General features: G+C 41.5%; 1 protein-coding gene across 1 annotated transcript in view; it reads right to left on the reverse strand.

Annotated features, from left to right (window-relative positions):
• The window catches only part of si:ch211-236l14.4 (SITS-binding protein), a 1411255-nt gene that overhangs the window by 1358043 nt on the left and 39100 nt on the right, over positions 1–14112 (reverse strand). Inside the window, exon 2 of the mRNA XM_041196805.1 lies at positions 4217–4388. Within this exon, the coding sequence (XP_041052739.1) occupies positions 4217–4388 (172 nt within the window). The remainder of the gene's footprint in view (positions 1–4216; positions 4389–14112) is intronic.

The following is a 14112-nucleotide window of genomic DNA, read 5'->3' on the forward strand; positions in this document are numbered from 1 at the left end:
ACATGTTGGACAGAGTATTTCTCAACTGAGGCTCCATAGGGGGCTCCCAGCATCAACTCCCCGAACTGGTAACTTTCTAAAATAACACCACTCTATATTATCAAGGGAATGTCATCAAGGAGGCCTGCTGTCCATCAGTAAGAGCTGACTGGCCCGGCTGTCATAGTTTCAGAGAAATACGATATTCCCTTGCGAGCCCTGCCTTTGCATTAAAAGCTTGATGTGTTCCTTGCATCCCTGCAGACACTAGCTCAATAACAAGTGTCCCAAATTAGCAGGAAGCCAGCAGACCTGTGAAGCTGTGGCTGTTGGCTGGTGTGATGGATCCTAGCATCCGTTCAGTTTGAATATTGTGTGGGCAGCTTCACAGAATGACAGGAAGCTGCACGGGCAGGAAATGTGGCTCAGATATGGGCCCTCGAGCCTATCATTCAATTAGAACATGCCTGATCTATAAAGTAAATCCATATACCCAGCTTTGCCCCATACAGGAACATAGGAAACAGTAGCAGATGTAAGCCATTCAGCCTGTTGAGTCTGCTCCGCCATTCAGTTAGATCATGGCTGATCTTCTACATCAACACCATTTTCCCACACTACACCCATATCCCTTGATGTCTTTCCTATCTAGAAAGCTATTGATCTCAGTCTTGAACATTCTCCACAATGACTGAACCTCCACAGCCCTCTGGGGTAGAGAATTCCAAAGATTCACCACCCTCTGAGTGAAGAAATTCCTCCTCATCTCGGTCCTAAATGGCCTGCCCCTTACTCTGAGACTGTGTCCCCTGGTTCAAGACACCCCCTAGCCCCAGCCAGGGGAAACATCTTTCCTGCATCTACCCTGTCAAGCCCTGTAAGTATTTTGTATGTTTCAATTAGTTCACTTTTCATTCTTCTAAACTCTAGAAAATACAGGCCCAGTTTCCTCAATCTCTCCTCATAGAACAATCCCGCCATCCCAGGAATCAGTCTGGTGAACATTTGTTGCACTCCCTCTATAGCAAGTAAACTGTACACAATACTCCAGGTGTGGTCGCGCCAAGACTCCATACAATTGCAGCATGACTTCCTTACCCCTGTACTCAAATCCTCTTATAATAAAGGCCAAACACCATTAGCCTTCCTAATAGCTTGCTGTGCTTGTTTTTAAAAGGACATAAGTTCACCTTGTAACTGTCAGCAAGCAGGCCCCTTCAAAGGAATCACCTGACCTTTATGGTACTTGAGGAGATCTGGTTGTTTGTTTTGTACGGCAATCACTTTAACTGATGGGGAAAAATCTGAAAAGGCAAAGGTTGGAACTTCTGGAAATCACATGGGAGTGAAAAACAACTTAAGTTGTGAACCTGCAGGTTTTTAAGGCAGTCTTGTTGGGGAATAAGCTGAAGAAAGAAAGCTACCCTAACTGTCTCTCTCTCTCTACCTTCCCTGCAATTGTGTGTGGCTATCAACCTGTAGCCCTCATCTGAGTGTAACTGGTCTGCATTTGGACCTGCAAACCTGAGAACAGTTGGTGAGAATTTCCACTGAGACCCTCTGAGCTTTATCCTTTATTTTATAATGTCCATCCTCTAAAGCCCATCTCTGCAGAGAGACTCTATCTGTTTGTCCTTTGTTTGTCTGTGTATGTGTGTGTGTGTGTGTGTGCTGGGGGAATTCTTTAGGAAGCGATAAATCGTTATACTTCCTGATTACAATTGTGAGTTAACCAGTACCTGCAACTTGTTAAAAAGAAGTTTCATTTTATAATAAACAATCATTCTAAGTTGAAAGAAGTCTAGTTGAAGACTCTTTTATTCTGGGCACCTGTAAGGGAAATAGACAATTGGCTACTTTGGTGAGAAAATTAGACTTTTAAATTAATGGTGCAGCCTGCGGAGTAGTGGGGCTAGATCATATGCGTACACCTCCCATCCTGGTTCATTCAACATCCGCCAGTTCGCCCTTATCTATTCTGCTAGTAATATCCTCAAAACTCTCCAACAGGTTTGTCAAACATGATTACCCTTTCACAAATCGCTCTTGACTCTTCCCAATTCTATTATTGTTTTCTAAGTGTCTAGTTATCACTTCCTTTATAATAGATTCTAGCATTTTCCCCACTACTGCGGTTAGGGCTAGCTTGTCTATAGTTCCCTGTTTTCTCTCTCCCTCCTTTTTCAAATAGTTACATTTGTCACCTCCCAATCTGCAGGCATTGTTCCAGAATCTATAGCATTTTGGAAGATGACCAACAACTCTTCCACTTCCACGAACATAAAAAGTTAAGGGGTGTTTTCATTGTGGTTTGTAGGATTTTGAAAGAAACTGATTGGTTAGATGGAGACAATGTTTTCCACCAATGGGGGAGTTTAGGACACAGTAACTGAACCTTAAAATCAGAACCAGGCTGTCCTGAACCAGAAGTTAGAAAACACTTCTTCATGTAAAGGAGGAGCAAAGTGTGGAATTCTCTTCCATTGAAAGCAATAAAGCTCAGCTCAATTCATTATCTTAAATTGGAGTTTGATAGAATTTTGCTAGCCAGAGATATAAATGGTTATGGAATCCAGGTGAGTGGGTGAAGTTAAAATATAGATCAGCCATGATCTCACTGAACGGTGGAAAAGGCTTGAGTGATTGAATAGCCTCCTGCTGTTCCCACATTCCTAAACTGGAGTGAGGAGAGTCTATTGATGGGATCATTATTTACACTGGGATGAGGTCATTACCAGTACTGCCAATAAAAGCTCTGCCATATAATAGACTCTGCACCAATTAATTAATCATTGAGGAGAAATTCTGTAAATGTTCTCCCTCAACTCCAAAAATGGTTAAGCTAAATGAGCAATATCTGTTCATCTGAACAATTATCGAATGGAATTCTAGCTGGTTGCTGTGGAAATAGATTAAATGGGTGAGTAGAATCCATGATGGGACCTGTGGAAGGAGACTAAAGGAAGTGGGCTCCAGTGTGAAAGGGGATGGGTTGTTTGTGGTCAATCGGAGGAGCGGGCTTGATGCCTAAATGATCTTTCCTCAAACTGTGCTCACCTTTGTCCTTACAAAGTACAGGGGAGTTCTAGAGAGTTCAAGGATTCTACCCATCCACTTAATCTTCTTTCACAGCCCGTATCGCAAGCACTGAGCAGAACTGCAAGGGAAGATTGTTGGTTCAACAACAGCAAACAACAGATCCGGGATTATTCTGATGCTGAGACTGGAGAAATTTAACCCTTCATCATTGAATTGCTTGAATACTGGACTAATTACTAGCTGAACTCCAATCCAATATGAATAAATTATTAATGTAAACAATCAATCAATCCATTATCAGTAAGTCATGAGTGTCAAAATAGAGGGGTGGAATGTCAATAAGTGAGCCTCAGGAATCACAGTGTCACAGAATTGTTACGGTGCAGAAGGAGGCCATTCGGCCCATCATGTCTGTACCAACTCTCCGAATAAGTACTATGACTCAGTGCCATTCTCCTGCCTTCTCTCCGTAACCCTGCACATTGTTTCAATTTAAATAACCATCTAATGCTCTCTTGAATGCCTCAATTGAACCTGCCTCCACTACACTTCCAGGCAGTGCATTCCAGACCCGAAGCACTCGCTGTGTGAAAAACATTTTTCTTACATCACATTTGCTTCTTTTGCAAATCAGTTTAAATCTGTGCACTCTCATGTGGTCAGAACAGATCTGAGGAGAAGGCTCCTGGAGTGGAAAGTGTTTTTTGCAAACCATTAGAAATTGGGCAGATGTTAGGGGTGTGAATCATGACCCTCTCGAGTAAATATACAACACTGGGCATAAAAGTTGCACAAAAGATGATTGGACAACAACGATTTATCCATAGTGATTGATGGCTGGTCCAACTAAAAGGCCTCCCATAGAGATCATGGAGCCCTCAATAAATCTCCTTTCACTGCTAACATTGATCTTTGAAGGATTACCAACAGTGAATAGACGCTATCTGGAGTAGTGACTGCACCTTTCTCCATTTCTTGTCTACCCCATCCCCCAGGCAAGCTCAGCTATAGCTTAGATTGATGTATGTAATAGCATTGAAGGCAACCAACTCCCAACCTGACATTGTTTGTGGCCATGACTTATCACAGCGATCAACCAAATGTCCAGGCCAATGTTCAGACTTGAGAGTTAAGCTGAAGCCCAAATTTCTTGAAGAGTTTGATTTGCATGAAGTGTACAGAATGTCCTCTCTCTCACCTGTTGATCCAAGGAAGTACCTCTCTAACACAGATCCATAACCTGTGGGGGTGTCCTGAAGGTCACTGATGATGAATGGCTGGGAGTCAATGTCAGCATTATTTATGGGCCAGTACTGTGATTGCATGCTTCCTCCTCCGAACCAGGACACATTCACCATAGAGAAACAATCCTGTGAACAAGTTACAGAGAATCAAATTACATTTTACATGGATTACTGTACATCTACAGCACAGAAACAGGCCATTCAGTCCAACAGGCCAATGCTGATGTTTATGCACCATGGCTCCCCCCCATACTACTTCATCTCACCCTATCAGTATAACTTATTAATCCTTTCTCCCCTGTGTGTTAGTTTGGCTTCCCCTTAAACATACCTATGTTATTTGCCTCAAAAGTCCTTGTGGTAGTGAGTTCCACATTCTGATTGAATCCTCAATTGGGTTTATTAGTTACTATCTTACATTCATGGTGTCTAGTTTCGGACTCCACCCCACCACATTTAGCACTTTTAAAATTAAAAGATTGTAAGAGGAGCCCTGGAAAGTATACAATGTTCTCCACTAAACTCAGTACCTACTGAAAAATTATAAGAATAAAAGAAAAAAATGCAATGATTAAAAGTAATTTGTTGTATTTATCTCCTGCCACAGACCATTTACACTTCATATCATCGTGGAATATTTCCACACAGTGAATCATCTTCCACATTCCAGCTACAACCTCCACTATTATGTATTCTCCCCATTCATTAAATCTCCTTCAAATGCCTTTGTACACTCTCCCTCTCAAGATCCCCACCCATCCAAATGAGTGTTTGCAGGGTACTTGATTGTAGGAGAAATTGCAGCTTAGTCCAGGCCTCACATAACATTCACACACATGTACATCATTATGATCATTGTAGAGACCGATAACATTTTTTTTTTAAAAAAGGGATTCCCATGAAGCCAACAGAAAGAAAATCACTGGACAAGGTTTTATTTTTCAAAACTTTTACTGTAGCAAACCAATGAAAATCAACATAATTTAAACATTAATTAACAGGTGAAGGTTATTTCAAATAAAAAGGTAAATTTCACTTTAAATAATCGATACGCCTCACACAGTTACAAGCACTCACACTACTTTCCGCACAAATGTGGGACCACATGCAATCTCATTGCCTCTCCAATTCGGCCTCCGCTATGTAAGATCTCTCACTTCCAATCCAATTGTTTTGGCTCTTGAGTTGCATTCATCAGCATCTTTAATCCATCCAAAGTCCCAGGACATGGTTACCACCAACAAGGTACACATCTGCAAATGCACTCTCTCTCGGGTCCTGATGGCATGGAATCCCCAGGGACTGATTTCCCTGATCCATAATCCCTCACTTTTCCTGTTGTCAGGGTTCTGTCCTTTCCAGTTGTGTAACACACAGAGTAACTCCATCTCTGCTCTATTCTCAGAGACCTGCTTCAACATCAGGATCTGTTCAAGGACTGCCAAACAGAAAACTGTTCCACATGGAAAGAACCTTGCTTATTTTCAAAACAAAAACAGAAACAGAAATACCTGGAAAAACTCAACAGGTCTGGCAGCATCGGCGGAGAAGAGCACAGCTGACATTTCGAGTCCTCATGACCCTTCAACAGAACACCTCCTACTTTTGTATCTCTTGCTTATTTTCTCTTTGCACAAATTCACTGTGTTCTAACCAGAAAAAAAGGCTGAAATCCAACCCCATTGCAATTAACTTTCTATTTTACCCTTTGCTTCTTAGTTGTTCATTCCTATGGCAACCCCAGTTCACATGGGCATTTTTCGGAAATTAATAACATCATGGTCAGGAAACCAATTAACCCTCTTTCAAAATACTCCTCAGTCCACTCTGTTCTTAAAGGGACATCACGCAAAAGAAAATACAGGGTAGGATTTTCCTGATCGGGGGAGCTTTGCAGGGGTGGGCACGGGCGGGCGTGGACCCAATCGGCGCCCCCAATTGGGTCCATGCCATCATTTTACATGGACATGCCAATTAAGGCCCGCCCAGCATGATGCACGCCCAGAAGCGCTGTGCGCTCCCTGTGTGGGCGGGAGGGTGGGGGTGGCGCAGAAATCTCCCTAAGGCAGAGGTGCCTCAGGGAGATTAGTTTTAAGTTTTAACAGTTCAATAAAGTATTGAAAAAATGTTATGACACGTCCCCTCATGCGAAACGGTCACATGAGCTGGGACATGTGCATTAATTTCAATGAAAATTTTTGATAAAATTTAAAATCATTCAAGAAACCTCATCCCACCCGTGGATGAGGTTCCATGAAAAATGAAAAGGCCACATGGGCTTTTCACCTGCCCGCCAACCTTAAGGTTGGACGGGCAGCTCCGTTAATTATTTTAATTGTTAGTTAAATGGCCTTAATAGGCCTTTGACAGTTCGGCAGGTGCGCAGCCGAATCAATTGTGCGCCCGCCTGACTGAAAATCTAAATGATGCACGATGACGTTGGGATGCACGCCCAACATCACCCCATGTCATTTTACGCCTCGATGAGTGGGGCCCTTCCCTGCTCACCGAGCTGAAGATTCTCCCCGCAGGCTTTTCCCAGCACATGGGTCGTCACAACTTCTAACAGGCAATTCCCCACTGAACCATGAGGAATGCTGCAAGGTTCTAAAAAAGGTTGCATAGTTTGTAATAAAACCACGTGGGAGATACTGGAATCAGCAGTCAAACTATTGGTTATTATCTTTGAAAAGTAAAGGTTTGAAATTAAATAGACAGTTGGATTGCTAGCTAGACTGTAATGTCATCTGAGGCTCTCTGTACTATTGTGTAGATTTGCTCATTTAATACATATGCTGACAAACTAAAGAGTTCGCTGGTCATCAATGTGACTGTTTGGAAGATGTGGTAGAGTGAACTGCATAGCTAAATCCTTCCTGTCTCTAACTCGCCTTGTTTTCTTATTGATCCATGTGAACTCCTAACCCCAATTTAATGTGTGTGTGAGGGGGAGGCCAGAGGGTCTCACATAGTGTAAACGTTCAGCACCCATTTCACCACATGACTTGCCAGCAGTTATGTCAGCCACAGGTCACTTCAGTGGGTTACTAACTGAACACGTAAGCAACATGGGTATCTGGTTCAATGAAAGGTGCAGGACAGCATGACAGGAGCAGCACAGGGCATAGCTAAAAATAAGATGCCGACCTGGTGAAGCTCCCACACAGGGATATATGCAGGTTAAATAGCAGAAGCCAGACAGATGAGTGCAAAAGGCAACACTGAAGCATTTGCAAGCATCTTCAGCCAGAATTGCCGAGTGAATGATCCACCTCAGCCTCCTCCTGAGGTAATGCCAGTCTTCAGGCAGTTCAATTCACTCTGGATGATATGAAGAAACAGCTGAAGACACTGAATACTTGCACTGAAGGCAATATAGTGAAGGTTCACTGGATGAGGGGGTTGTCTTAATGCGAGGCTGAGTAAACTGGGTCTACAGTCTCTAGAGTTTAGAAGAATGAGAGGCGATCTCATTGAAATGTAGAAGATTCTGAAGGGGCTTAACAGGGTATACACTAAGAGATTGTTTCCACTGGCCAGGGAATCTAAAACATGGCACACAATCTCAGGATTCGGACTGAGATGAGGAGAAACTTCTTCACTCAAATTAGTTGCGAATCTTTGGAATTTTCTATCCCAGAGGGTTGTGGATGCTCCATCCGTAAGGAAGAGATATTAATATATACAATGTTATTGGAATTTTTTTTTTTAAATAGATGTTTAGTCTGTCTAGGGGACATTTGCATTTTATTGAATAGAGCATTCAAGAGTGGGGGTGAAATCTTGCACCTAGCTAGGAAACACCAAGCAATGTTTATATTACTAATAAAACTGATACTATGAAAGGGGTTTTATTGTTAGAAGTGGTGGCGGTCAAAGGGCCTGGTGATACAACGAGAATTTGCATTCAAAAGGTACAGCAAGGTACAACCCGAGAGGAGTTTGTGTGTGCAGGTCAGAGGCATATGAGGTCAAAGCCTGTAAACCTACAACTGTCTGCAAAGGAACCAAATTGAAAGGAACCTCATTTTGAATTCATAAGGTGAAAATGCTTTGTCTGGTGTCTGGTTAAGTCTATTGGTTATCATTGCCTTAGTGGAGATTAATTTGGGAATTTGTTAAAAAGTTATGAGAGTAATAATTTGTAGCCATGTGTACATGTTTAATTTGTTGTAAATTAATAAATGTTTAATTTAGTTTGATATAAAAAGCTCTCGGACTGGTGGTCTTATTCCTGAATTTAGAGCTGCATCTCAAACATACCACTTAAAAATATAGGTTATGACAGTTATTTAAAGTAACTGAGCCTTTACAAACTGCTGTGTCATAACACTATATTCAATATATTTAAGGCTAGGATAGACATGTTTTTGGTCTCAGAGAATTAAGGCATATGGGGAGAGCAGGAAAGTGGAGTTTGGGCAGAAGATCAGCCATGATCATATTGAATGGAGGAACCAGTTTAAGGGGCCATATGGTCTACTCCTGCTCCTATTTCTTATGTTCTCATGTTCTGAAAGGTTAAATGTTCTAGAAAACTTCTGGCTATAGTATTAAAGACTTGTGCTCCAGAACTAGCCGTGCCCTTAGCCAAGCTGTTCCAGTACAGCTACAACACTGGCATCTACCCAGCAATGTGGAAAATTGGCTGGGTATGGCCTGTCCACAAAAAGCAGGTCAAATCCAACCCATCCAATTATCACCCTTTCATCAGCAAAGTGATGGAACATGTCATTGAGACAATGCTATTAAGCAGCACTTATTCACCGATGTACTGTTTGGGTTCAGCCAGGACCACTCAGTTCCAGACTCATTATAGCCTCGGAACCCAAGAAGTGAAGTGAGAGTGTCTGTCATCGACATCAAGACAACATTTGACTGAGAATGGCTTCAAGGAGCTCTTGCAAAACTGAAGTCAATGGTAGCTTTCTTGCCTCTCAGTCACAAATTGTGGGTTCAAGTCCTGGTCTAAGCCCTTGAATACAATAACCTGGGCTGCCATTGCAATGAGGAGTGCTACATTTAACGAGACATTAAACCGAGGCTCCTTGGATCAGGTGGATGCAAAAGATTCCATTACACTATTTATCTAATCAGCAGCACTGAAAAAACAAGTATCTGGCCATTATCATATAATGTTTGTGGGATCTTGCTGTGAACAAATTACCAAAGTAACTACATTTCAAAAGTACTTCACTGCCAGCAAAGTGCTTTAAGACATCTTGAGCTTAGGAAAAGTATTGAATAAATGCAAGTCTTTTTTACTGTCAATTACTGCCTCAATTTAGTGGATTCCTGGTCTGTGGATTAGCCAGGACAGAAAACATTCCGTGTGACTTCTCTCTGCTCTGCTTCCCTGACCTCCCTACAATAACATCGCTTCACACAATCACACTCCATCTCATGGCTCCGTAAAGGAAGTCCAAATGCCCAAGTGCCAAAGAATCTGACTCAATGATAACTCATTTGGGTTTTCTGCTATGCCTATTAGACAAAGGTATTAATCACCAGGGAGATGACCCTTACTGCACACACTCACAGTGGGTGATGATAAGATTTTTTCAGCACCCCTAATTTGCAATGATGGCAATGCCTCTGTAGTCACAGTGAGAAGCTGATGAATTACGGGATGGTGCAAAGCTTAGTCACTGGGCTTTGATCCTTTCTGTCTGAGCCCCACATCAATGTTCTCTCTGTTTGCTGGAAGTCTCAGAGCCAGTTACAATCTGCTAATCTCTTGTAGGAATTAAATTCTGGCCTTTGAATGGCTCACTAATCCAATTCTACTGCTGGTTCACTCACACTAGATGCCAACTCTGGTGTATGAACATTTACGCAAATAGAAACAGGGCATTTCAGATTTAACAGGATACATATACATAAAAAGTGACTTAAATATTCAAAGGAGAAGGCAATATATAATAAAACCTGTAGTTAAACCTGAGCACATATCCAAAACAGTCCAAAGTATATCACCTGCAATGCAGTCACTGATGTTACTTAAGCAATAAGGCAACTGATTTTCACACAGCAAGATCCCACTAACAGCAATAACACAAATGACCAAGTGATAGAGCTGGTGGAGGGAGGAAGGTTGGTCAATTGCCTTAACAACACACTGCAATTGGCTGATTCTCACAAACAGCTTGTTACAAAATCAAAAACACAGTCTGGAACCAAGAAATAAGGGTTAGGAGACATCAGAATCGATTCCAACGATTATACTTGTGCCTTAGCACTCATTGGAATCAGACACAGTGTGGCCTAGATTTTTGTGGAGACTCCATGACTGATTCAAAATGGTGCTGGGAACCTGGATCTGGAAGTCCCGTCCCCATTTCCAATAGATCCTTTTTTCACCAGTAGGGGAACGGGGGGTGGGACATGATTCACACATGGAGGAAACTGGTACACAGCAGGATCACTTGAATTCAGTGCTAGGTTCAAATACCCACTTTCGCTGGAGCAAGAGCTTTATCCTGCAGTGTAGCAGTTACGAAACTGACAATAGATGTAAATGCTCATTAAGGGCAGATAAAGTTTGTGGAATTGTCAAGCTATCAAGTTATTTTAACATTCTGCACTTTAAATTTTTTTAAAAAACAGCCTGTCTGGTTCTCTAAGTTGAAAAAAAATCATTGCTTGCAGTTTCAATGACACAAACTTATCATTACAGTATTATTACTGTTTGACTGTTTTCACAACCTGTCATTATCATAGTGGAGGCTGTAAGTTCACAATTTGATTGACAGCTTCAAGGGACCTCAGGACAATTTTCAAATGCCATAACTGCAAAACTAGTGAAGAAAAAGAAACCTTCTCTCTCCTCCAAAACTTTATTGACCCTTTGAGTCCACCTGGAAAGGCAAGCGCTGACTAATCAGCAGCAGAAACCATTGCAGCTGCTGAACACTACTCCTCAACTTCAATTGTTTACTCCAGACAACCAATACTGCCTGCAACAATATCTTAAAGGACTGAACTGATTTTCATCTTTATAAGTATCTTTTATCCTTATCTGCATTTAATTTTTGTATGTATTCAGTTAACATAAGAACATAGGACATAAGAACTAGGAGCAGGAGTAGGCAATTCAGCCTCTTGATCCTGCCCCGCCATTCAATACGATCATGGCTGATCTCATTTCGGCCTCAACTCCAATTTCTTGCCCTCTCCCCATAACCATTCAACCCATTACTAATTTAAATCTGTCTATCTCCTCCTTAAATTTATTCAGCGTCCCGGCATCCACTACACTCTGAAGTACAAATTCCACAGATTCATGACTCTTTGAGAAAAGTAATTCCTCCTCATCTCTGATTTAAATCTACCACCCCTTAGCCTAAAACTATGGCTTCTCGTTCTAGAATGCCCTACAAGGGGAAACATCTGCTCCACATCTACTTTATCTATCCCCTTTAGGCATCGTATATACCTCAATTAGATCTCCTCTCATCCTTCTAAACTCTAGCGAGTCTCGGCCTAAACTGCTCAATCTCTCCTCGTAAGGCAAGCCCCGCATCCCTGGTATAAATCTAGTGAACCTCCACTGAACCGCCTCCAATACAACTATATCCTTCCTCAAGTAAGGGGAGAGTACTCCAGGTGCGGTCTCACCAATGCCTTGCACAGTTGCAACAACACTTCCTTATTTTTTATACTCTATTCCTTTAGCAATAAATGCCAAAATTCCATTTGTATTCCTTATTACCTGCTGTACCTGCATATTGGCTTTCAGCCATTCATGCACGAGGACACCCAGATCCCTCTGCACTGAACCATTTAAATAATGAGTCACCTTTTTATTCTTCTGACCAAAATGGATAACCTCACACTTATCCACATTAAACTCCACTTGCCAAATTTTAGCCCATTCACTGAACCTGTCCATATCCATTTGTAAATTTCTTATTTCTTCATTGCAACTTATTTTCTCACCTACTTTGGTGTCATCTGCTAATTTAGCTATAGTACCTTCTATCCCTGAATCCAAGTCATTAACATAGATTGTAAATAGTTGGGACCCAAGGACCAAACCCTATGGCACCCCACTAATAACAGCTTGCCATCCAGTAAAAGACCCATTTATCCCAACTCTCTGCTTTCTGTGGGTTAGCCAATCCTCTATCCAAGCTAATATATTACTCCTAACACCATGTGATCTTATCTTATGTAGTAATCTTTTGTGCAGCATCTTATCAAAGGCCTTCTAGAAGTCCAGATATACTGCATCTACAGGATCCCAATAATCCACTTGGCTTGACACATCTTCAAAGAACTCTAGCAAATTAGTCAAACATGATTTACTCTTCATTAAACCATGCTGACTCTGACGGATTGCATTTTGACTTTCTGAATGCCCTATTACTACTTCCTTAATAATGGATTCCAACAACTTCCCAATGACAGACATTAAACTAACTGGTCTATAGTTTCCTACTTTCTGCCTCCCCCCTTTTTTGAATAAGGGTGTTATATTAGCATTTTTCCAATCCACTGGAACCTTTCCAGAATCCAGGGAATTTTGGAATATTGTAGTCAATACATCCACCATCTCCACTGCCACTTCCTTTAAGACCCTGGGATGTAGGCCGTCAGGTCCTGGGGACTTGTCACACCTTAATCCCAATAGTTTGCTCAGTACTTTTTCTCTAGCGATGGTGATTGTTCTAAGTTCCTCCTTCTCTATACCCTCTGCACTATCTGTTACTATTGGGGTGGTATTGGTGTCCTCCACCATGAAAACTGAGGCAAAATACTGATTAAGCATCTCTGTCATTTCTGCATTCCCCACTATAAACTCCCCAGTCTCATCCTCCAAGGGACCAACATTCACTTTGGCTACTCTCTTTCCTTTTATATACTTGTAGAAGTTTTTGCTATCAGTTTTTACATTTTGCGCTAGTTTTCTTTCATAATTTTCCTTTGCTCTTTTTTTTTAGTAACCCTTTGTTGACCTTTAAAAGTTTCCCAATCTTCTAGGCTGCCACTGACCTTTGCAATTTGGTATGCCTTAGTTTTTGCCTTTAGGTTATCTTTAACTTCCTTGCTGAGCCTTGGATGCTTCTTCCCCTTCTTACCATTTTTCTTCCTCTTTGGAATATATTTTACTTGAGAGGAATTGAATATCTCCTTAAATATCTGCCATTGTTCATCAACTGTCCTACCTTGTAGTCTTCATGCCAAATCCATAGGGCCAAATCTGCCCTCATGCCTATGCAGTTACCTTTGTTTAACTCCAGAACACTAGTGTGGGACTCAAGTTTCTCACTCTCAAACCGAACTTGAAATTCTAGCATGCTATGATCACTCTTCCCTACAGGATCCTTTACTATAAGATCATTAATTAATCCCATCTCATTACTCAAAACCAAATCCAGAATAGCCTGCTGCCCTGGTTGGTTTCACAACATATTGCTCCAAGAAACAAATCTCTAATATACTCTATGAGCTCTCCCTCTAGGCTAGTCTTGCCAATTTGATTAGCCCATTCTATAGGCATATTAAAATCACCCATGATTATTGCATGCCTTTCTTACATGCTCCCAGTATTTCCTGACTTATACTGTGCCCTACTGCTGAACTACTTGCACATGAACAGAGGAGAGAGCTCATCCTGAGTGAGACACAGCCAGAGTGGGTATTGGCAATTCGTGCACAGTGGGAATTGAACTGGTAATTCTTTCTCATAAATTTGTCTTTAATTTTTGTAAGTTCAGTAGTCTAGTTAAAAGGTTGGTAAGGTAGCTGACTGTGTGACAGTTAACAGTCAATCACCTGAAGCCTGATTAGGGCCTGAATAGGTGTTGATTACAATTTGAAGCTTAACTAGTGTAAGTCATCTCAGCTT

The sequence above is a fragment of the Carcharodon carcharias genome, chromosome 10, assembly GCF_017639515.1.
Source record: "Carcharodon carcharias isolate sCarCar2 chromosome 10, sCarCar2.pri, whole genome shotgun sequence".
NCBI lineage: Eukaryota > Metazoa > Chordata > Chondrichthyes > Lamniformes > Lamnidae > Carcharodon > Carcharodon carcharias.